Genomic DNA, 24059 nt, shown 5'->3' with positions numbered 1-24059 from the left:
GGGCGGGGCGGCACGGTGCCATCAACCATCAGCCATCTCTTGGGGGCCGGTGGGGCTGTGGTCCTTTGTCCTACCCACCCCTAATAAAAAACTACCCCAGCCCTTACACTTTTTAGTGGGTTTGGTAGGGCCGGTGGTGGCGGGTTTCCCTTCGGCCTACCAATTTGCCCCAACGTTCCCTCAATATAGCGTGATCCTCCTCTTTGAGTAAAGCCTACACGACTCTTCAAGAAAAACTTCACACCGTTAAAAATATGTCAATATCTTAAGTGTAACTTTTCAATCTTGACAAGTGTTAATTAAAATAAGACTTTTTTTCCTTATAACCTAACAATATAAGAAAGAAAATTAAAATATATTCATTTAGTAAATCACACTCATTCTGGAATAACTTAATTACTTTATATCATCATTTCATCTTTGTGAATATTTAACAAGAAAAAGATGGATCGCCATACCGAGTGCACATGGTGATAAATGCACGTGACATTCTATCATCTAAGCCATGTTGCTACAACATTCAAAACTTGGAACTACGTGAACACCCCACGCACAACCCCACCTCAAAAGACTACCCTATTCTAGTCCCAACACCAATATTTCATTTCTGATTCACTTAATTTTATAATCCTACGTAATCCCTTAACCCTAAAATATAATCATAATCAAGATTTTAAGCATTTCCCAAATTTTCTTTAGACAGGACAAATAAATATTCTTAGGCTCTGTGGCTGTTGTATAACCAGACAAAACCACCAGGCCGTACCTTTACCGTATTCATCAACCCACATGGCTTGTCCAACTGTTTTTCTCTGCAAATTGTTATGTGTGTGGGGTTCTATTTATTTTGAGTGCTTTCTTAATCACACTTTAATTACTTTATAAACCATTAAATTAATTAAACCTGCTTTTTTGTTAAGTGACAGATGACTCTTATCCCCATGCCATTAGTTTAATATCGAGAGTTAAATAACCTCTACGTACGTAACCAGTACCCTGAAGAGGATCTGGCCGTACGATTCATCTAATAAAAGGGATTGAGTAGGTAATTAATTATTGATAATACAGATTAACGCGGACATATGTATTTAGGCGGCTTCGCTGGAGGACAGATCGTTGCTGAAAAACTTTATATGATGTTGAACCATGAAAACATATTGTTTAAAATAAAGTTGAGATTGCTATAGAGTTATTTATTTATTATTGATATTTCGGAAAATATTCAAATCAAACGAATCGCTATTGATCCTCCTTAATTATGTGGAAGTCATAACCCTAGATTATATATAAAATCGAAAAGTCTAGTCCTAGCTACATAACGTTGCAATAAAATCTTGACGCCTTATATGAGAACTAGCAAACTATGCCTGTGCAATACACGGGGCCCAACATGATTAATTTGGTTGCTCAATTTAGTTAGTCTTTATGATTTGTATATTTTGCAAAGTATACCGCGATTCTCCTTAGTGAGTCTCCATATTTTTTTTCTTTTCGTCTTATTTTTCCTCTTAATTTCTCAGTTGTTGTTAAAATTTTTCTTATTTTGGTTATGTCCGCCTCTTTTTATATTTAGTAAGTTGACAATTCAAATATCCTACATGTCAAGTTTATAATCACAATATTCAAAGGATATTTTATTATATTATACACATTTTTTAATTTAGAACCCCAATTTATTTTTTAAACTTCATGTCTAGTCAAACGTAGACACTTAAATTGAGACAGAGGGAGTATATGACAAATGAAGGAAACGAAAGGACAATTAAGAGGCTATCTAATTAAGACAATGGGGGGACTTAAAAAGTAAACACACAATAGGTAAAATTAATGTTCAACTTCTGAAATATACACATGTTAGTCCCTGCTTAGAGTACAATTTCAGTTGCTTTTTGTACAACTTATTGTTGTTGTGTTCGTCCACCTTGAGCGTTTATATATAAGAAGAAGAAAAATATAGAATAGAAAAATAGACATATATTTTTAGTAATGTGGTCAAGTAATATGGGACGAAGGGAATACTTCATTTATTAATTCTTAAAGAACGTGAAAGTCAAGTATAGTAATGTGGCCAAGTAACATGGGATGAAGGAAGTACTTCATTTATTAATTCTTAAAGAACGTGAAAAGTCAAGTATAGTAATGTGGCCAAGTAATATGGGACGAAGGAAGTACTTCATTTATTAATTCTTAAAGAACGTGAAAAGTCAAGTAATGTGGCCAAGTAATATGGGACAGAGGGAGTACTTCATTTATTAATTCTTAAATAACGTGAAAAGTCAAAAGTGAACAAGTAAAAGTGTATGGAGGAAATAAATATGTGTTGGAGAATTAAAATTGAAGTGCTTACATGTATACATGAGAAGAGAATAAATATTCAGCAAGAACATGAAAAGTCAAAAGTGAACAAGTAAAAGTGCACGGAGGAAATAAATATGTGTCAGAGAATTAAAATTGAAGTGCATACATGTATAAATGAGAAGAGAGTAAATATTCAGTACTATGACATATATCCACGCGGGGTTTATTAATTCTTAAAGAACGTAAAAAGTCAAAAGTGAAAAAGTAAAAGTCCCCGGAGGAAATAAATTTGTGTAGGAGAATTAAAATTGAACTGCATACGTCTATAGTCTATACATGAGAAGAGAATAAATATTCAGCAAGAACGTGAAAAGTCAAAAGTGAACAAGTAAAAGTACATGGAGGAAATAAATTAAAATTGAAGTGCATACGTCTATACATGAGAAGGGAATAAATATTAAGTACTATGACATATGTCCGCGTGGGATAAAAAAAATAGTTCGGTAGAGTGTACAAGTTATATAGCTTATGGTACAAGCATTCATTGCGTGTACAATTTGTAAAGCTTTTGGTACAAGTATTTGATGCTGTGTTGGTCCTCCTTAGTGGCTTATATATAATAGAAATATAGGATGCAAGCTTGATCTAAAGTTTTATATCACAATTGAACTTTTAAAAAATTCATGTCAATGGGAAAAATTATACGCGTGCAATAAAATTTAAGGAAAAAAAAAGAAGAGAGAAGAACAGTGTTGTATTAAAACGCATAAATGGACAACTATCAATGTCATCAATATTCAACCCCAAAAAGTTTATACGTACATGCACAAGTTTCAGCATGTACAAAGCGCGCCAAACAAAACATGAAATTAATCAAACAAGGGAAATAGCACAAAGTTGAAAGACGAGTTACTATTGTGGCAAAGTCACGAATTTGATCATAACATTACGGGCTAATAACACATCAATTCCACATATATGTCCAAAATTATCACAAAAAATCAACCATTAAGTGCATGACTTCTTCTTTAATCTTCTACTTTCTACAAAGCTAATAATATTAATCAAGAATTAATGTTCTAGGCGCGTAGCTTGATTAAATCACTTTCCTTAGTGCCTTTTTACTATAGTAGATAAGTTTCACAAGCAAACAATTCAAAGGAGAAAAAGAAGAAAAGGTATAATCACTCAATATCCATATTATGGAGAGTGGCAGATAGGAATCAAGATACTTTATGATAATGCAAAAGAATGTGCAAGTAATTAATAATTGGTGTACTTTCTAATTACATCGTCGGTGGCGTTGGCTATATGTATTGATGGTAATATACTAATATTGATTAATTATTTCGGGTGGCATGTATGTTTTTGTGTTTAGCATGGAAGTATGACGTCTTGGGCAATTTCTTTTTAAAATAATTGCGCAAGTGATATAATGTACAAACTATCTGCTTTATTCTTTAGTTTAAAGTTATCTAATCTTGCCTTCTAAATCTTTCCCAACATTTTTCATATTGAAGTCTTAAAGACAATATTGCATTTTGATAATTCGTTTATAGCACTTGTTGTCACCTTCACGTCCATTTGAATTTTCATTGTTGGTATTTTCTGTAGAAAGATCAGAGAATGATTCTAAATTTTGAAACAGACGCACTTGAGCATCTGGCGAAGTTCTACGTACGAAATTAGTAGTATTACTAAATTCTTTCTAGTCTAATTCAAACATATCTTCCCATACTGATACTGTACAGTTCCTATTTAAATTCTGATTAATAAACCCAGGCAGAGTTACCAGCCCCTCCTTTTTTTATTAGAAGCAAGTGTTGCACTATAACAACTCAAAGAATTAACATTGTGCAATATTATCCACTTGAGATCGATTCAGCAGCATTTTTCAAAAAACCTCGACTTCGCACCATCCAGAATTTTCAATTTATTATAAGTAGCATTTTTTTCTTTTTAGTTACTAATGTGAGACTTTATTCGCATACTCAACAACAAAAATTCATGAAGGCCAGAGCAGAAAAAAAATTAAATGAACTCTTTCGCCCGAAAATTACACTATATAGAGAGATATATAAAGTTAATATAATTTGTTTTTATGTATATATAATTAAATGACGAATCTTTAAGTAAAGATTCTACCTTTACCACTAGGTGAAGGGTGGCGAGGGAGGGGGAATAAGATAATACTAAAAAGGAGGGAGGCGGGGGGTGGGGGTGGGGGAGGAGGAACTCACATAGTCATGGATACAATTACACAATTTGGATCAGTTTCAAGTAACCCCCGTCCATCATTATAATAAATACTTAGTTGCATTCTTTAAATGACCAAATTTTGTCGATGAGGCCAAAAGCTAATAATATAAAATATTAAAAAAAAAAAAAAAAAAAAAAACTAAACAAATCTAAAAGAAGTAAGTAGGAGTTATAATATTACTACCATGAAGAGTGAGAATAGCGGTGGACCGTATAGCAAGAGTCTCACACCATATGTTTATGTTAGGTTGAAATGTTAAATCGTAATCCTAAAAAGCAGTGAAGAAGAGTACTGAGAAGAGAGGTGGACCGTATACGGAAGAAGCATACGGCACTGTCCGACATAACTCCCCTAAGAGTGCTGGTTATGGGTCCCCCTACCTTTAATAACGTACAACGAGATCCCCCTCACTTCTGTTAGCCTTTCTTCGGTCCGCTTTGCTATGCCTCTTGTTTCCTCATAACATGATTTTACCATCTTCTCCCTGCTTCAATCCAGCAATTACATTAGAGTATTTTATAGTATACTTATTATTTTTATATATGATGTGAATTTTATTAAGAGAGAGGGGAGAGATAAATTTATACAGTACGTTTATCAACTAAAGTATAAGTTAATTTCAAACTTAATCATGAAATATTACATTTTATCCCGCGTAGCAAATTAACCCATAGAGTATTTCATAGTACTATTTTACATTGGTGTAAAGTTTATCAAGGGGAGGGGAGAGAGGCTATATCTGCTTCCTCCGTCTAATGGTAATTTTTGTGTCCAAAAGCAAATAAATTCTTTTTTTAATAGTTCAATATAACTTATTAAATTTAGCTAACGTCAAGGACGTATTTGCATAAAAAAATGCATAATTTTACTCTATGTCTAACAGTTCAAAAGCATTTTTGACCTTTTTTACTCTAAAAACTTATCATTTTTTCGAAACATATCTATTATAAAGAAAATAAAGTCCAAGAAACAGAGGAATATTATAGACAGGAATAACGACAAAAGAGCATAATAAAGACTTCAAAAAGAGGAAAACTCATTAAATTTCTTTTCCTCATTTGAGAAAGTTGCAAAAAAAAAAAAAAAAAAAAAAAAAAGACAAATGATGTAAATAGGTATAATGAGAAATGTGAAGGGCAAAAGCGGGAAAAAGAATATAAGCGGTCGCAATCAAAAGAAGCCGATATGTGTCCTCAGAAGTGGATCTTCCCACGTTATGAATGCTGCTCAACTCTTTGTATTCTACTCCCTACTACCCACTGCTTTGCTTTTCCTTAATGCTTTGTTAAGAGAGAGATTAATAAATAAAGAGAGAGAGAGAAAAAAAACCGCCACTTCCACCACCGCTCTCTCCACCATTACAACTCATTACACAAAATTAACCTCATTCCACACTTCAAAGTGGTCTGCTTTTTGCTCATTCACTTTCTGTATTTGTACCTATACATAAAGATTTCAACCTTTTCTTCAAAGTAGTCACAGTTTCAATCCCAACAAATGCACCCTTGATTAAAAAAATTCAGCTGGTACACAAAATTAAGCTCATTGTACCCTTCAAAGTGATCTACTTTTTACTGATTCACACTAATTTTAGATGAAGTTTTCAAGCTTTTCTTCCAAGTAGCACTCCTAGCAAATGCACTGTTGAATATTTTTTATTAGTAGTAAAAAAATTCTGACACATACTCAAAATGTAACTCTATTCTTTGGAATGTAGCTCATTTTTTTTTTTTTTTTATTTATAAAATTTAGGAGAATCTGTAGCGCCGTTTGAGTATTCTTTATTTATATACAGTAATCTTACTATTTTTGGTTTTGAGGGCGGAGAAGTTAATGGTTTACTAATGAAGAATTTGAACTGGTTTAAGCAAATAGCGAATAATGGGAAATTAGAGAGGAGGCTATCATTAGGAGAGTACAAGCGAGCAGCGTCATGGTCCAAGTATATAGTATCATCTGGAGCTGCGATAAAGGGTGAAGGAGAAGAAGAATGGAGTGCTGATATGTCACAGCTGTATATAGGTAATAAGTTTGCTTCAGGAAGACATAGTAGGATTTACAGGGGGATTTATAAGCGTAGAGAAGTGGCTATTAAACTTATAAGCCAACCTGAAGAAGATGGTAACTTGGCTACTTTTCTTGAGAAACAGTTTACTTCTGAGGTTGCTTTGTTGCTGAGGTTAAAGCATCCAAATATCATTACTGTAAGCATGGTTTCTCATTTCTTTCATTTTCTCTTATTTGATCTATGTTTTCTTAATTTAAATTTGAACAACAAAGAAAGGAAGGAACTTGGATTATGTTTTGGTACTCAGAAGACTGTTTTGGAACGTTAAGGAAGGAAGTTTGACTATTACTCCCTCCATCTTAGTTTGACTATTACTCCCTCCATCTTAGTTTGACTGAGTACAAAGTTTCAAGGAATATAAAGAGACTTTTGAATCTTGTGATCTTAAGTTAAATATGTGTGTAATGTACTAAAATATCCTATGAATCTTGCGGTTTTAAACTTGCCATGCAGGATGTTTGAATTGTCTAACTTACTAAATATAGATAGTGACATTGTTTTGAGACAGACCAAAAAGGAAAGTAAGACACCTAAATTGGGACGGAGGGAGTAATTTTTCTTTAAGAAATTGAACAATAAAAGGGAAGGAACTTGGATTACTTCTTGGTACTCAGAAGACTGTTCCAGAATGTTAAGGAGGGAAGTTTGCTCCAAACTAGTACATTCTTGTAGAAAGCTCTTTGAAAATCGGGTTGTCTTCGGTTAAATGAAAGAGATTGTATTAGCATTCCTTATGAAGGGATTTTTCCTTCACAAGTACTGCAAGTTCATAATCCGGTTCAATTAATCTTGAACTCATTTAAGATGTTATGTCTCCATTGAGTAAACTAATTATATTGCCAGCTGTGCGGAGGCTAATAAATCTACTTTCCAAATGAAAGGGCGTAGTTTCCGTTCCAGATTCAATGAGATACAAATCATGAAAGCCGTTCATTGCATAACTGCATATGAGTAGGTAGTCCTCAGGGGGGAAGTTATTCACCCTATTGTTCCCCAACGAGCATTTGGAGGAAAGGGCTCGGAGCGGAAGAAGTTGGCATTGACCATCAATAACCATGACAAAGTTCGAGATGAATGGGGAATGGAAACTGGCTTTAATAAGGAAATTCGAAGGGGTAGTACCTGGGAGCCTATATTACTTTATTTCGTTTTCCAAGCAATGTTCCTTGTTTGTTCTTTGGCAGGTTCAGGAGTCTACCGACATAGATATAGTCTCATTTTATATGGCTGACGATTGGGCGCTTGTCCTCTAATCTTAGGATATTTATAGTAGCAGAACTCATACATGAAAATAAGAAAAAGAACGGAAGGTTTTTTTAAAAAAAAAATATATCTGTTATTAATAGGCAAGTGATTCGATTATTGCTACTTCATACATGGTTCTTAAGTAGTCGCAAAACCATAGTTGCCATGAAAAGATGCAAGCCTCTATCACTTTTAATTATGTTTTACTTTGAAAAGCACCAATTACATGATTATCGATAGACTAATCAAGGTACTATCATTTTGAACGTAAGCTCTTGATATGTCTTATATCCACTACGTAACCTATGTTGCTCGAATCTTCCAAAAATGCCACCCCCCATCCTCATCATCAGATACTTCAAAGATGAATAGCTTTTGGAGGATCTATCACACACCTAACAACATTTTTGAAAAATCCAAGCAACATAGAAAGTAACAAATTTGCCTTTTGCATTATGTCAAACTTGAAATCTAAAAATCAGCTCCCTCATCCTTGATTTGTACAGAGGTATGATTGTGCCACCTGCAGGAATTTCATGATGAGTTTATCAACTCTAAACACGTCTCTCAGAATTTCTTAACGTAGTAGCTTGGGGATTTTTAGACATATTTTGATTTATCCTAACTATCTACTGGTAAATAGTTGTCATCTGTGAACACATCTCTCAGTAATGCATGAAAATTGCCACTTCTTTTTACTTGTTCCATTTCTTCTGCTTCTCCATTGCAGTTTATTGCAGCATGTAAGAAACCACCAGTGTTTTGCATTATCACAGAGTACTTACCTGGAGGCTCCCTGAGAAAGTACCTACATCAGCAGGAGCCGCACTCAGTCCCTCTCAATATAGTTGTGAAACTGGCACTTGACATTGCACATGGGATGCAGTATCTTCATGCTGAAGGGATACTTCACAGAGATCTGAAGTCGGAAAATCTACTCCTTGATGGAGATATGTGTGTGAAAGTTGCAGATTTCGGGATCTCATGTTTAGAATCTCAATGTGGTAGTGCAAAGGGGTTCACCGGTACATACCGGTGGATGGCACCAGAAATGATCAAGGAAAAGAACCATACAAAGAAAGTTGATGTCTATAGTTTCGGTATTGTCCTATGGGAACTTTTGACTGCATTGACACCATTTGATGACATGACCCCCGAGCAGGCGGCATTTGCAGTCTGCCAGAAGGTACATTCTCTGTTAACCCTGGCATAGTGCTTTTCGTCAAGATAAATTGCCTATTGTTTCATACGTCTCTGGATCTGAATTTGTTCCACTGAATCTCTATCTGTTTAGCGTTATCGTTCGAAAGTGTCATTTACGTTACATTTGTTATTCCTGTTATAAATGTGATGGGGAAGCTATAGCCGAGTTGTTTAAATTCTCGTTAAATAGTATGAGGTTACCTTGGGACTCACATCAGTAAGTTAATGTTCTCTTCTATGGCTTGCAAGATGAATCAAGAAAGACAACTAAGATACAAAGAGAGAGATATTGCTCAGTTGTGCATATTGAAAGATTGAGAAAACGTATGTCTATGCTATGAAATAACCCTTGAAATACTTATAAAAATTCTTGCAGCGTGAAATATCTAAGTGTGCAAATATGTTCACCTTGTGATTACGTTTTGAACTTATTTCTCATATCTGGGGTGTCTTTCTCTAATCGAATCTTCTGTCAGTCTCTAAATTCAGTTGGTAATGGGATCATCCCATCGATTATCTTTTGTTTCTTTCCTTCTCATGTTAGTATCATCCTGTGCTTTTTCCAGAAACGTCTGCTGTAGAACTTGAATAGAGTTTCCAACAAGTGAATAGCATTTATAAATGATAAGCATCTTGATTCCTCTCTTCGTCAAACTGAACTATTTAATATGTTGGCGCTGTGTTAATGTTGTTCTATTCTTCTCTCTTTTTTTCTATTTCTTTTCACCTTCTTGATCATCAACGTCTCTATCCTCTCCCTGAGGTTTTGTGGCAAATCAGCATAGTCTACTTTAACATCACTCTTTTAGAAAACCTGTTTGCAATATCTACTATGTTTACCATTGGAAACTCTTCTGAGTGGCAGAAGTTGCTAGTTATTCTTACCTATAAGAACAATGAGGCCCATGATTGAGTTGTTTCCTGGAAAGAGATTAAGAGATATAGAGAGGTGTGCTTGAGGATCTGGAAGAAGTATTAATTTGTATGACAAATGTAGAGTTAGAAGTCATTGTAGCCTGCTGTGAAGCATAAGATAAAGTTTGTTTTGCCTGTATTCTGTATAGCCTGCCCATCGATCAGATTCCTCGGGTATTAGGCTCCAAAGTAAACTTGAGGTATAAGGCTTCATGTTGAGTAGAATTGTCAAATCTGCTACTTAGAAGGCTGATCTTTAAGATAATGCCCAGAACATTGCTGCTGCCGCTTAATGCACTCTACTAAGAAAGCTACAATCCCATTAAGTGACTACCTCAGTCGCTCGCTCGCTCTCTGGGTATGCCTTATTTTCAGAGTTAATTTCAAATGCTGTGGGGCTATATATTGGCCTTTCTAACACTCCGCTGTCCTTTTCTAAGACTTGCTGTCTCCCTTTTTTGTATTTAATATTTTCTTTTTTTTTTTTTTATATTAATTCACTTCAAATTTTTTGGGATTTATGTTTTACATTTTAAAAAAATATGTTTTAAAAGGATATAGACACATATTGAATGTTTGAGAGTCCAATTCATAAGACATCTGCTCTTCTTCCTTCAGTGTTTCTCCTGCACATTGGAAATTGATGATCATGTGATTTTTGCTTAGCAGGTTGCTGGCGATTCAATTTTATGCTTTTGTTTTGAGATCCAGATTATTGTTTTGCTTTCAATAAGCTAAGCACGTTAATAGCTTCTCTACATACATATTGTGTTTGTCGTTGAAAGTTGCTTCTCTCAGATGAAGTTACATTTTAACATAACTTTATGTACATATTTTTTTGCAGTATCATGCATCACTCCCTGTAAGATAGAGATTTTGGCAGTTTCTTATATTTAATTGGAATTTTGCAGAAGGCTAGACCACCAATACCTGCTGCATGTCCAGTAGCAGTTCGGAAACTCATTAAAAGGTGCTGGGCAAACAATCCTCACAAACGGCCACATTTTGAGGAGATTGTAACTGTTCTTGAAAGTTATGCTGAGGCGCTTGAGCAGGATCCTGATTTTTTCCAATCTTACGAGCCCCCTCGGAATTTTACCTTGTCGCAATGCTTGCCTAATTGCAACAGATCAGCTTCTGCTGAGGCATAGGAAACTCCAGAATATGTAACTTATTGCGTTATCTTGGGGGACCAAATTATCCCCAGGACCCCAATGTGAAGTGTATCATATTTCTTTAGTTCTCAGTAGCTCTAAGTTATTTGTTGTATACTTGAAGTTACTAAGCAACTCTTTGAATATTTCGCTGTTTGATTTTGCTAGACATTTGGATCAGGATTTGACCAAGGAAAATCCGTTTGTAATGAAAGCTTAATTGCATTTCAAACTTTTATTCATTTTCCTAATGCTGGGATGATTTACAGTAAATCCATCTCCAATCCTGCTATTTGACGTGAATGTAGTGCAGCCAATTTTGTTTTCTCAGTCCCCAAGTTATTTCAGTTCAGGGTCTTTTATGTTGGTATCCTCATATTAGACATTATTTTTTCTAATTTTTGTCATAATAGTTAGTAGGTTATAGTAATATGGAAATCGTTTTCAGAAATTATCGTTTTGTTATTCGTTTGCCCCAAAAAGAGTTGGACTTATTATCATTTGAGAATCTTATCAAACATTTTCGTTTGTAAATATGTAGATCCTAGTTTAATAACTCTAACACTCCAAATAACGCCACTTCTGAGACTTGGGTTTGCCAATTATGTTCCATAGTCATTGCATAGTGGACAGACTAAATTAGCGGACATAGCATAAGAAGAAATCCTTGCACGAGGGCTAAGATGTTGACTTTGCCGTGAAAAGAGTGATAAGAGGAAAGCTTTGACCTTCCCTTATTCTACCTCCTTCCTCTCTTCCAGAACGCGAATGTGGTTCCAGGTTTGTTGCATCATACTTGCAACGGCCTCAGGGTCGAGAGGAGACAAATGCTCTCAGAACCTTTGTTCTTATTGAAGCTTTTCCACTTGTACTATCGATCAATATTTCTAATATGATTTGTTAAGAAACTTGAACGCCAAGGACAGTTTGGCCGAGTGGTCTAAGGCGCCAGATTTAGGCTCTGGTCCGAAAGGGCGTGGGTTCAAATCCCACAGCTGTCAATTTTCTTTTTCCTTTTTTTTTTTTTTTTCCTTCACATTTCTGTTTTTAAAGGTTCGTCCTCTTTTTGTCCGGATAACAGAAAACCAATGATCATTTCACCACAATTTATAACTTTATTTTGATGGAATATTTGGTTAGAAAACACCCCTACTTTATTAACAAATTTGAGCTGTGAAGTTGATTCGAAGGCTTGATTATTTTGCTTTACTCATTTCAAGATTCAACGAACATTAAAGGATTTATGACTTCTTTACGTAATTTAATCCTAAAATTTATTAAGTCGTTAGTATGAAAATAATTACTCACATTTGTCATTGTCACATCATAAATATAAATTAACCGGTTTAAGTATGAAATTACACATTAATTCATATCTAGTGACATAATTTTACATTAAAACACATACCATGCATTCATTGGATTGTGCAAACACAAGGGGTAGGCTTTTTTTTTCCCCCTTCTTTTGCTAGTACGTTTACAATTTATCAAACAATAGTAATTCTTTTAGGTTGATAGTTTTATGAAATATTCAATAAAATCTTAATAAAACAGTTAATTTGTTTCATGGTCAAGACTTAACTGTAGGATATTGCTTTAATAGCATTGTAGATGAGGGCCGGTGAGCATGTGACAGTTGGATGGAGACTAGAGGGGTCGGGCTTATCCTTACAGCCCAAACGGATTTCACTGGAGGGGCTAAATAATGAATTACAATCTAACTAGTCCAACTTAATTAAATCGACTATTCATTTGTTTGGTTTTGTATAGTTTATTCGGGAAAAAACTCAAATATGCCATCGAACTATTGAAAATGTCTCATTAGGCTACTCATCAATAGTTTGGTACCATTTACGCCATCGAATTATCGTAGATGATTCGTTTATCTTCTTTACGTAAATAGTTTGGGCTTATTTACGCTTATCGCTTTATCGCTAAAATGGCTATCCATCCATTTTTCATTAACGCCAGTTTTATAATACTATATATGAAACGTGTCATAAAAAAAAATTAAACCAGCCTAATTTTAAATCCCAAATTAATAAAAAAACCCGACTCATACACTCTACTCACCCACAACTATAATCTAGTTGGAGGCCACGAGTCATATCTGGTATTGTAAAATAGGCGTTAATGAAAAATGACATGGATGAGTCATTTTGGTAACGGGTGATGGCATAAATGAGCCAAACTATTGATGAGTGGCAAGATAACGTAACCATTTCGATAGCAAACAAGATAAATAGCCAACCATTTGGACGAGTTTTGCGATAAATGAACCCATTCTCGATAGTTGATTTACACATTTAGCTTCTTTTAAGTAGCTTATTTACTTACCAGACAACAATGATACTTTTTTTTTTTGTTGTTTATTATGCCTACATTGAGTGTACCCCAAAAAAAATATACATATATCAATATTTTGACAATATTATGCGTCCATATACATAGCTCAAATCATTTCAAACCTTTAGATGGACTAACTTGGGCAGTGCCTAATTGACTCCCTCCTAAATATATACTCAGCCCAATCTGTCTAAACTTAAATGATTAGGTGAATTATATTTCATAGACAAATATATGCCTGCTGTAAGAAGTTACTTATAATTGGTATTTAAGTGATAAGATGAGTAGGTTTTTTTTAAGTTGTCAATGTAGATTAATTATATTAAACCAGGTAATTACACTCGATGACCTTTAAATGGGTGCTCTTGAATTTTGACCACCGCTTGTCCAAACTCCATTAAGGTCAAAAGTAAAAAATTGCTAAGTTTGAAGTTTTGCCTATTGTGCAAGTGAGGTCAAAATTTCAAAACCATCCGACCCGATGGCCATTCTTGTAAATCAACTCATATAAAAATGTGTTTGCTTGTACGTTTATTCAACTGAGTGAATGGAATCTGACGCATGCATTTCCTCACTATCTCTTCTATCCCAAGGAGCTGCTAAAAATATATTTTGAAAGCTTTGACTAAGCGAAATAATAAACATGGTACTTTATGAGTTGACATTCATGCAAACTAAAAACTCAACAATTAGCTAGCTCATTCATCTATCTCGTGTATTTTTTAATTTGTCAAGAAATTAAATCTGATGTATATATTTGTATAAATAAAATAGGGTAGAAGAAAATATATTTTAATGCTGATTGAAAAGTACTGGTGATAGAAAAATGAATAAATTAACACGTAAATGAACATGTTTAATGCAACAATATCAGATATTTCTGAAGGCATCAAAATGGAAAAAAAAAATAAAAAAATTGCCATATCCCAATCATAAAAAATGAAATACATAAAAAATGCTGTTGAAAAAGTTATTTTGATAAAATAAAACAAAATTCATAATTTAGACTTGGATTAATTATTGTCAAACGAGTTTGAATTTTTTTCACATAGAAGAATTACATAAGAAAGTCATGTATACATCAAACATTTAAAAATATTTCAAACTGAAACCTATATTTTTACTTTTTCTCAGCAAGGAAACACAAGCTGTACTAACTAATTGATTAACTTTGAGCATTGAAATATAGCAAAACAAAGTAACCCTTTATAGCTAAAGTAATTTAATTTAGCCTTGGTCGTTACAATCATAGACATCTCATCATTATTATTTTATTCCCACTGGATGAGGGAATCAGATATCCTTTTGATTAATTATATAAAATAATGTCATTGATTGGAGGAAAGTACAAAATATCATCGGATGCCTATCAGTCCAGGCCCGTGCTCAGCTAAACTCACTAACCACCATTATATATCATGTTGTTTTATATTAACTCGGTTTTAGCAATTATTATCCAGCGAAGCTTAATAGTATTTTAGTTACATAAATTATGCCTCACTTTTATGTCCTAGTTAATAATTATTGGTGCCCGTGGGGTGTTCAATTTCACCAACTCTTGAGGAATAATATGCTTTCTTTAGTATTTTCACGAGACATGATTCTGTACACTGCAGATATTAGATGTTGGCTATCATGTGAGATATTGTGTTCCATTAAATGACCATATGGTAAGAACACAAAGTCACAAGTACTCTCTCTAACTCAAAATATTTATCGTTTTTTTTATTTACATGCCTCTTAAGAAAGCATTTATAAGGATAACATTTTAACTATTTTACCCTCTTCATATATTGCATGTAATCTCTCCTCAATAAATATCCACTCCATCGATGGTGAGAACCTCTTAAATGTTGCTAATAATACAAGGCTAATATGGCGAAAAGTTACTTAATTTTGTCTTGATTAAATAAAACGATAGCTATTTTGATGACAAAGTATTTTTAAAAGAAGCGACAAACAAATATTTTGAGATGGACGGAGTAGTAAGTGAAAAGTAAGCCGAAGTCCTAACACGGAGTACTGCACTTATATTGTTTTGAATTAGTTGTTCTATATATAGTGCTGAAAAAGTGGGAACAAAATTGAATATTTTCACATTAACAAAAATGGCCACGGTTTGTACGTAACCAAGCAACATTACATCAATATTAATGAAAAGCTTGTAATGATCACTCTTGGTTTCTTTCTTTTTAATTTTAATCTTATTTATGTTATCATGAGAAATAGTGCCATATGTTGATGTTGGAGCATCTACTTTAAGATTTTCGCACACTAAGATATTTAATAGCCGTGTTCTTAAGGAGGACTACCTCCGATCCCATGTAAGTGATCTTTAAGAGATTGGCACACTTGTTAAAGAATTCACTTAATAATATTAATGAAAAAAGTATTTGACTAAAAGACCCTTTTATATCTCCTCGTAAATTTATGCATAGAAAAATATAAAGAAATATTGCAAGCCTATCATAAATTTGTTCAATCATTTATAAAATTAGGGTAAATTTTTTTTTGAAAAAATTAATACCTTACCTATGTTGAATAAAATTTAAAAGGCTAGAAAATCTTTTATATAGGACCGGAAGGAGTATTTGTCTAACCTCATTTTATTTCACTTACATTAAGGGCAGATGTTGGAAAAAGGTACAAATGACATTTTTACTTTTGTAAGACGTCAAATATTTTGAAATAAATCAGTATATCTAAACGATTATGGCGTAGTAGAAATGGGAGAGTGAATTGACAACGGGATAAAAACACTTAGGTGTGACTTTTTAAAACCTTCAAGTCTTGGTGGAGTTACATTTTACTTATATCGGTGAAAGGTAGTAAGTTTTCTTAAAATTAATTGAAGTGCATGTAAAATTGATATGGATGAGATCCACGAGTTTTTTTTTTTTTTTTTTTTTTTTTTATTTTTAAAAGAAGGTGAATTGGAGGAGAGCTTGGGGAAGTGGACGTGCTTCATAACCACCGAAGGTTAACAGGTTTCCAAGACAAGATCGACATGCAAATGTAAGACAAACTTAGAAGCTACTTCAAGCCCTACTCTATTTTATCATGACATGCAACATTTGAACTCAAAAATGAAAAAAAGAAAAGAAAAGAAAAGAAACTGACAAGATGTTCTTCAGATTTGGAAAATTACTTGTTACCCCTTTAAAGTGTCATAGAAAGGAGTATTATACGTATTTCTTTTGGACCCTAGTTCCTATGACTAATCCAATTCCAACTATCTAGACTGGATCATATAGGTCTATGCAAGTTGATACTTATTTTTATCAAAGTTTCAAAAGCTTTTCTGCAATATTTCCACCCGTTATATTATCCGTTTTTTCATTTTTTTTTTTTTACAGACTTCTTAACAAAAATAATTAACTACATTAATTGAAAAATTATTTATTTAAGTTACTTTATAGTTCTTGAATATCTTATTTAATAATTAATTACTAGTTGGAGCAATAAGGGTGTAATTTTTTTAAAAACCTTATAAATGCTTCTTATTTCTCTAAAATATCAAAAAGATTCACATAAATTATCTATTAAAATGGTTAATATTTGTACCATGAGAGGAGTAGTAGTTTGTCTTTGAAAAATTAAGGATAAGTTCCACATTTGACCAAAATTAAGGATAAGTTCCACATTTGACCGATCATCCAAAAATAATTATATTCGCTTGTCAAATATATAAATATATATTCTTATAAATTAAAAATTACATATAAAAACATATTGTTCAGCTATTATTTTGATGGGCGAATATTAAAGGGTGAATCAACCAATTTTTTCAGCCCATATTGTGTGTGTGTATATATATAAAATATATATTCTTATAAATTATAAATTACATACAAAAAATATATTGTTCGGTTATTATTTTGATAGGTAAATATTAAAGGGCAAATCGACCAAATTTTTCAGTCAATATTTTGCACTGCCACGTGTCAACAACCCAGATGGTCCAAAGACTAGTTGGGAAACAGTGCGGCGGTAGTTGGCCAAAGTTTGGGGAGAAGTCGCCTTCTCTTTTCCTCTGACATTCCACCTCTGCCAACTTTAACCTTAAATTAATTAATTAATTCACCCCCCATTTCTTTTTCTTTTTTTTCCTACTTATCTTAATGATAATTCCATCTATGTCCTCACTCTTTTATTTAATCTCCGCAATTCCAGTCTTTTTCTATCCTCTTCATCAAACACTATTATTCCAGACCCACCAATAGGATTATACATTTTTTATTTCCTTTACACTTTGTATTTCTCCCTATATAACTTTCTAAGCTGCACTTCATATTTACTAATGGGTTCTTTCTAATAAGGTATGACCCTTTCAATCCTCTGTTTCTTTTTTTTTTTGGTTGCATTACTGTTATAGTCAACCTGTGTTCTATTCACTTTCTGTTCCATTTATATGTGATTACTATTGGGTCCTTGCTTTTTTAATGGTTTGTTTTAGTTCATACTTGATTCTTGCTGTAGCAGTATGCTAAGATCTGTTAAAAAGATCAAATTTTTGTCCATGTATGTGTTATGTGTGGACAAGTTTGAAAGGTCAAACTTGTTTGTGGCATATCATAGAACATGTTGCATATGTTGGATCTGTTTAGGAATTGACCTGAGTTTGTATTTGCAGGTAATTTATTTAATTTATTGGAGGTGCTTGTTTATTTTTTGTGTTGTGGGAGATGCCTGGAGTTGTTATGGATGAAATTCATGAAGAAGCTGAGGTTAAAGAATTGAAGGAAAATGGAAAATCTACACCTTGTAAAGAGAATGAGGTTGTTAATGAGTCCTCCAAGGGGGGTGAGGAACATGCAGGTAATGGGGTGGTGGAGCCCTCTATTGAGGAACTTTATGAGAATGTGTGTGAGATGCAAAGCTCTGATCAATCTCCATCAAGGGCTAGTTATGGATCAGATGGTGATGAATCCAGGATTGACTCGGAGCTTCGCCATCTCGTAGGAGGAGAAATGAGGGAAATTGAGATTATTGAGGAGGATGAAGAGGTGCAGAAGCCAGAGACTGAGGACTCTCGAAGCAATTCGGGCTCTAAGAAGGAAACTTCTTCTGATGTGAAGTTGGACAATTCACCAAATACCCCTTCTTCAGGGCAACCCAAGACGCCTTCTCGGTTGGAGTTGGAATTAGATACTTCAGCAAAATCAAATCCAAAGGGTAGGAAACCTTCGATTGATAAGAAAAATGGAAATAGTAGTAAGAAGGCTGTTAGGAGTAGGCCGAAGAATTCGCCTGCTTCAGGATCAAAATTGAAGAATGGAAATGAGGACTCATCGGATTCAGGTTTAGACAACCCTGACCTTGGTCCGTTCCTGCTTAAGCAAGCAAGAGACTTGATATCTTCTGGGGATAGTTCCCATAAAGCTCTTGAATTGGCTCATCGAGCAGCAAAGTCATTTGAGAAATGTGCCAATGGAAAGCCTAGTTTGGATGTGGTTATGAGTCTGCATGTAACTGCAGCAATATACTGCAATTTGGGCCAGTACGATGAAGCCATTCCACTGATAGAACACTCGTTGGGAATTCCGGTGGTTGAAGAAGGACAAGAACATGCCCTCGCCAAATTTGCTGGTTATATGCAATTGGGTGATACTTATGCAATGTTGGGCCAACTTGAGAACTCGATTGTTTCTTACACCACTGGTCTGGAAATCCAAAGACAAGTCTTGGGAGATAATGACCCCAGAGTTGGTGAGACGTGTCGATATCTCGCTGAGGCTCATGTTCAGGCTTTGCAATTTGATGAAGCTGAGAAGCTTTGTGAGATGGCTCTTAACATACATAAAGAGAATGGATCACCACCTTCACTAGAGGAAGCAGCAGACAGGAGGCTGATGGGACTAATTTGTGAGTCAAAGGGAGACCATGAGGCTGCCCTCGAGCATCTTGTTTTGGCCAGTATGGCCATGGTAGCCAATGGGCAGGAATCCGAGGTGGCAACTGTTGATTGCAGCATTGGAGACACATATTTGTCTCTGAATAGGTATGATGAAGCGATTTTCGCTTACCAAAAGGCTCTCACAGCTCTAAAGTCTAGCAAAGGAGAAAACCATCCTGCTGTTGCTTCTGTTTTTGTCCGTTTGGCTGACTTGTACAACAGGACGGGAAAGCTAAGGGACTCAAAGTCATACTGTGAGAATGCCCTTAGAATATACGGGAAGCCCGTACCTGGGATTGCTCCAGAGGAGATTGCTAGTGGTCTTACTGATGTTTCTGCTATTTATGAGTCGATGGATGAGCTTGATCAGGCACTCAAGTTGCTACAGAAAGCGCTAAAGATTTACAACAATGCCCCTGGTCAGCAGAATGCTATAGCAGGAATCGAAGCCCAAATTGGGGTGATCTATTATATGTTAGGAAAATATTCTGAATCTTATAACTCCTTTAAAAGCGCCATTTTAAAACTCAGAGCAAGTGGAGAGAAGAAGTCAGCCTTCTTCGGTGTTGCCCTTAACCAAATGGGGCTCGCTTGTGTACAACGTTATGCGATAAATGAGGCAGTTGAGTTGTTTGAAGAAGCAAAAGGCATTCTGGAGCAAGAATACGGACCCTATCACCCTGAGACGTTGGGTGTATACAGCAATCTTGCTGGTACATATGATGCTGTTGGCAGGTATGCTAATCGCTTACATCTACAAACTTTGCAATTCCTTTATATAGTAGCACCATGTTTACTTTATTATATACCTGGTGTGATTTGTTATGCTCTTGAGAACTTAAACAGCTGACTTATTTCGTTTCATCTGGAATTCATATGAATTTTTTCTGCTGTTTTACAATTTTGCATGCTAGTCTAGGTAGGAGCAATTTTGCATCCTTGAAATCTAGACATTTATAAGACATCCCCCTATCCAAAAAAGTGCCAAAATGTATTAAAGTTTTCGCCAATCAACTCAAGCAGGTTCTGTTTAGCTAGGAACAAATATCTGCTGAGAAGTGAGAACTATTTATTGGCAACACAAAAGTCTAATCTTTGTTATAAATTATGATTCTGTTATGCCCATCTTTTTTTCCAACTAGATTGGTGATCTTGATACTCTTTGCAGGTTGGATGAAGCTATTGGAATACTGGAATATATTGTTGGGGTGAGAGAGGAAAAGCTAGGGACAGCAAATCCAGACGTTGATGACGAAAAGAAAAGGTTGGCTGAGTTACTGAAGGAGGCTGGTAGGGTTCGGAATAGAAAAGCCAGATCACTGGAGAATCTACTCGATGCTAATCATCGTCCTAATACTATAAATAATGGTGGGATTATAGTATGATTATGAACAATGTACATGAAATTAAATATTTTGAGATATTTGTTTGAAAGTCAAGAAAAAGAAAGAAAAAGGTATAGGTGAAGGCTTTATTAATTGAGTTCTTGTTCTGGCATAGATTGGCATAATGCTGAATGGCGCGTCTTGACGACAAAGTTATTATTGTATACTGCTCTTGTTTGTTTTCAGTTTCATTGATAAATTTTTATTTTGCCCAGTTGTTGTAACTCTGTAATCATTTGTATATCATTATAGAAGGAAAGAATAATACTTTTTTACACCATTACAGTTTTTGAGCATATTGAAGCTGTCCTTGAGAGAAATACTACACAATTGTTTGCAGCTCAACTAAATATGGGTATCCACATAGTTTCATGTAAGTTCATATCAGTCCAATAACAATACCAGTTAAATGCCAAATATATGAATAACATCTGGTTGGCACTACACCAACCCCATGATTCATCAATCATCAGAGATTGGTTGGTGGCATTGGAAAGTAGACAGTTGTAAAATACTCATCTTTCTATTGTCACTTCTAAAGTCTATAACAAATAGCTGTACTGTCTGGGAGAAAGGTTCTTGATTTTTCTCCTGCGTGAAGTTTTTTCTGTTAATTTCATGAGCCAATCATTCGTCGGGAAATAAAAACGTCAACTTATAGTACTTCCAAAGGCCAATGAAAATTAGATTATGTTAGGTTTTTAGGTTTTCCCTTCCTATGTGGAATTGGATTAATAAAAACGTCAATTTGGATTTCGCGCCACTTTTGCCAAAATTTCCTCTATATATAGGATCAATTTAGGTCTTATTTTGACAACACAAAAGTGAATTCATAGCAGCCAGTAGAGAGAAAAATGTAGAGAGAAAGCGATTTTCGTTGAAATTTTCTCTTTACAACCAGTCCGCTTTAAATTGAGTTTTTCAATTCGTTAACCGTTGGATCGTGTTGAAATTTGAACTGGGGGTTCTCAACATCTGGTTCTTCGATTTCAACGGTGGAGATCGGATTTTGTGGTCTGTAGCTTCAGTTTTCGAGTACGAACGTATGCTCATTTTTTTGGGTGATTTCTCTCATTTCTTCATTAGTTTGGTCTATTTTTATGTATTGTTGCTCCGTCTTGACTTTGTTGTTGTAGCGTTTGGAGAACGTTGTTGTAACTCTTGTTGTTTATAGTGGAGCTTTTGTGGTAGGTCCGTGGATGTTCTCTTGCTTGAAGGGTTTCTACGTAAATTTGATGTCTCTTAATTCGATTTATTTTCAGCTTGTTTGCTATTTTATTGTTGGTATATTTTCGGTGCCTGGATTTAGTTTGTCTTGTGTTTATTGTCTTCTGTTTAGAATAGTGTGGGAAGTTTCGAAACGGTATTTCTTGCCGTGTTACCTCGTCGTGCAATTTGGTTATTGCTTGTTTCTTCCCAACAGATTATGCAGGTAGTAACATGCAAGTATGCAACATAGAGGGTTGTCAAAAATAACCTAAAATATAGACTTTTAGCATACCTTTTAATTACAGCAATTCTGTCAGTTATTGTTACTTGTTTGTTTTTCTGTCAGCCTGGTTGTATCTAAGGTTGCTAATACATAGTTCCCTAGTTGGAAAATGGGGCAAGGTCAAAATTATAAGATGTTGATGTTAGGTGAAAAACAAAAAATAATAGGACGAGCTAAGAAGTCCATATCTGTTCCAGCTAGAAAGGGTAGTTGGTCCATGTTATTTTAGATCTTATATATGTGTATGTAATGTACTTGATGTTCATGAATTGGTCCCCCATACCTTTGCTTTTACTTCAAAAATGCAAGTTATATATTAGATCGTGGGTCTTTTATTTAGGTCTCCTGTTTCTATGTAGCCTGTTTAGATTTGTTGGGACCTGATTTTCATGGTGAATTTTTCTCTGGAAATTAACTTAAAGAAAACGTATCTTCTCTAGCCAATTTCACAATCATTGAGCCATAGATACTTTGGTTTTATTGTTAGGATGAATTCATATGTCCTTTTCCTTTCTTTTCTATAGTAGATCCAAATGTGATCTTGAAGAAGTGAGAAAGTGACAGAGAAAAAAAAATCTTTTATGGCTGGCCGTCTGGCTAGGTTTAAAATAGTCTTTTTAAATATATACTTGAGCAATTTTCGTTCTTAAAATTTGTCAAAAGTGAGGACTTTTGATCTCACTAAATACTAGTAACAAACTTTAGGTGTTAGATTTACAAGACGTGTGGGAAAAAGAAAAAAAAAAAGATTAACGGAAACTAACAAATTTGAAGAACAATTTTTGCAATTTTCTGATATTTATGGTTTGTATCTAGTGTCCGGTGCATTTTTGAGGTGCAGTTATGTTATTTTATGTCAATTTTTGGTGTATGTTGTAGTATTTGACGGGACATTAATTTCTTGGTATTTCTAATTAATATTTGTTCTTTTTCAAAATTTTCTGTTAGATTTAACAGCCAAAAAATGTTATCAAAAGTAACTCATTTTAGGCAAACTTAAAGACCAAAACTGCTCAAGAATATGTATCCAAGAGACTACATTTGAATTTAGCCCAACACATAAGGGATCATTTTTGTCAATTTCTTTTACAGATTTTTTTTTTTTTTAATCATCTGCTATTCATAAATGTTGTCTAACACGCCATACAATAGAGAGATGTTATCAATTTTTTTGGGTATTACATGCGGTATAATGCAGTGTCTAGCATAAAAGTTGTCAGGCTTTTGTATTACAAACTAGATCCAATATTCAATCAACATGTCATATTGTTGAATTTTGTTTGAAGTGGTTAATTGGATTACTCGTCCTGGAAAATCTAATCTCGTCAAGTGGACACTTTTCCACAAAGATTGATGAAAATAAGTCATTTTGGTTTAGACTAATCTGGTGCTCATCCCTCTGGATTGCACTCTTTAGATATGTTATTTGATGAAACATTGAACAATTAGTTTTAGGAAAATTTTAATACTTTTTATGGTGAATCTAAATGGAGAATTACTATTCCACAAACACATGGCCTTATTTATGACGAAAATAGGAGAGAAGAAAAGGGGGTCAACCGTGTTTGGCTACGGATCACGTATTAATCTTTTGGGAAAATAGTGATTTTGGTACCTAAATTATTGCATTATTTCGATTTTTGTCCTGGAATTATTTAACTAAGTACGTTTAACCATCAATTGTGTTAAATTTGCAAATGTTAGTCCCTAAAAGATTTAAATATCTAACAGTTTTCTCTAGACAAAAACTAAATAATAAGAAAAGTATAAGCTCAGAAAAGAAAGAACATACACAGA

The 24059-nt window shown here is 34.3% G+C and overlaps 2 protein-coding genes and 1 non-coding gene across 3 annotated transcripts; all 3 read left to right on the top strand.

Annotated features, from left to right (window-relative positions):
- Window positions 1-6073: 6073 nt before the first annotated feature.
- Window positions 6074-11381, top strand: LOC132055824 (serine/threonine/tyrosine-protein kinase HT1-like). The gene is made up of 3 exons (XM_059447823.1): window positions 6074-6762; window positions 8602-9057; window positions 10901-11381. Exons 1-3 carry the CDS (start codon window positions 6403-6405, stop codon window positions 11138-11140), a joined length of 1056 nt encoding a protein of 351 aa, XP_059303806.1. The 5' UTR covers window positions 6074-6402; the 3' UTR covers window positions 11141-11381.
- Window positions 11382-12064: 683 nt separating this feature from the next.
- On the top strand, window positions 12065-12144 carry TRNAL-UAG (transfer RNA leucine (anticodon UAG)). The gene has a single exon. It is a non-coding gene; the product is annotated as a tRNA-Leu (tRNA).
- Window positions 12145-17657: 5513 nt separating this feature from the next.
- LOC132055823 (protein KINESIN LIGHT CHAIN-RELATED 3-like) lies at window positions 17658-21050 on the top strand. Its single transcript, XM_059447822.1, has 3 exons — window positions 17658-17808; window positions 18123-20120; window positions 20554-21050. The coding sequence occupies exons 2-3, from the start codon at window positions 18175-18177 to the stop codon at window positions 20768-20770; spliced, it is 2163 nt and encodes a 720-aa protein (XP_059303805.1). The 5' UTR covers window positions 17658-17808; window positions 18123-18174; the 3' UTR covers window positions 20771-21050.
- The last annotated feature ends 3009 nt before the right edge of the window (window positions 21051-24059 follow it).

Source organism: Lycium ferocissimum, chromosome 5 (assembly GCF_029784015.1).
Source record: "Lycium ferocissimum isolate CSIRO_LF1 chromosome 5, AGI_CSIRO_Lferr_CH_V1, whole genome shotgun sequence".
NCBI classification, from domain to species: domain Eukaryota; kingdom Viridiplantae; phylum Streptophyta; class Magnoliopsida; order Solanales; family Solanaceae; genus Lycium; species Lycium ferocissimum.
This window is presented reverse-complemented; position numbering and strand designations above follow the sequence as displayed.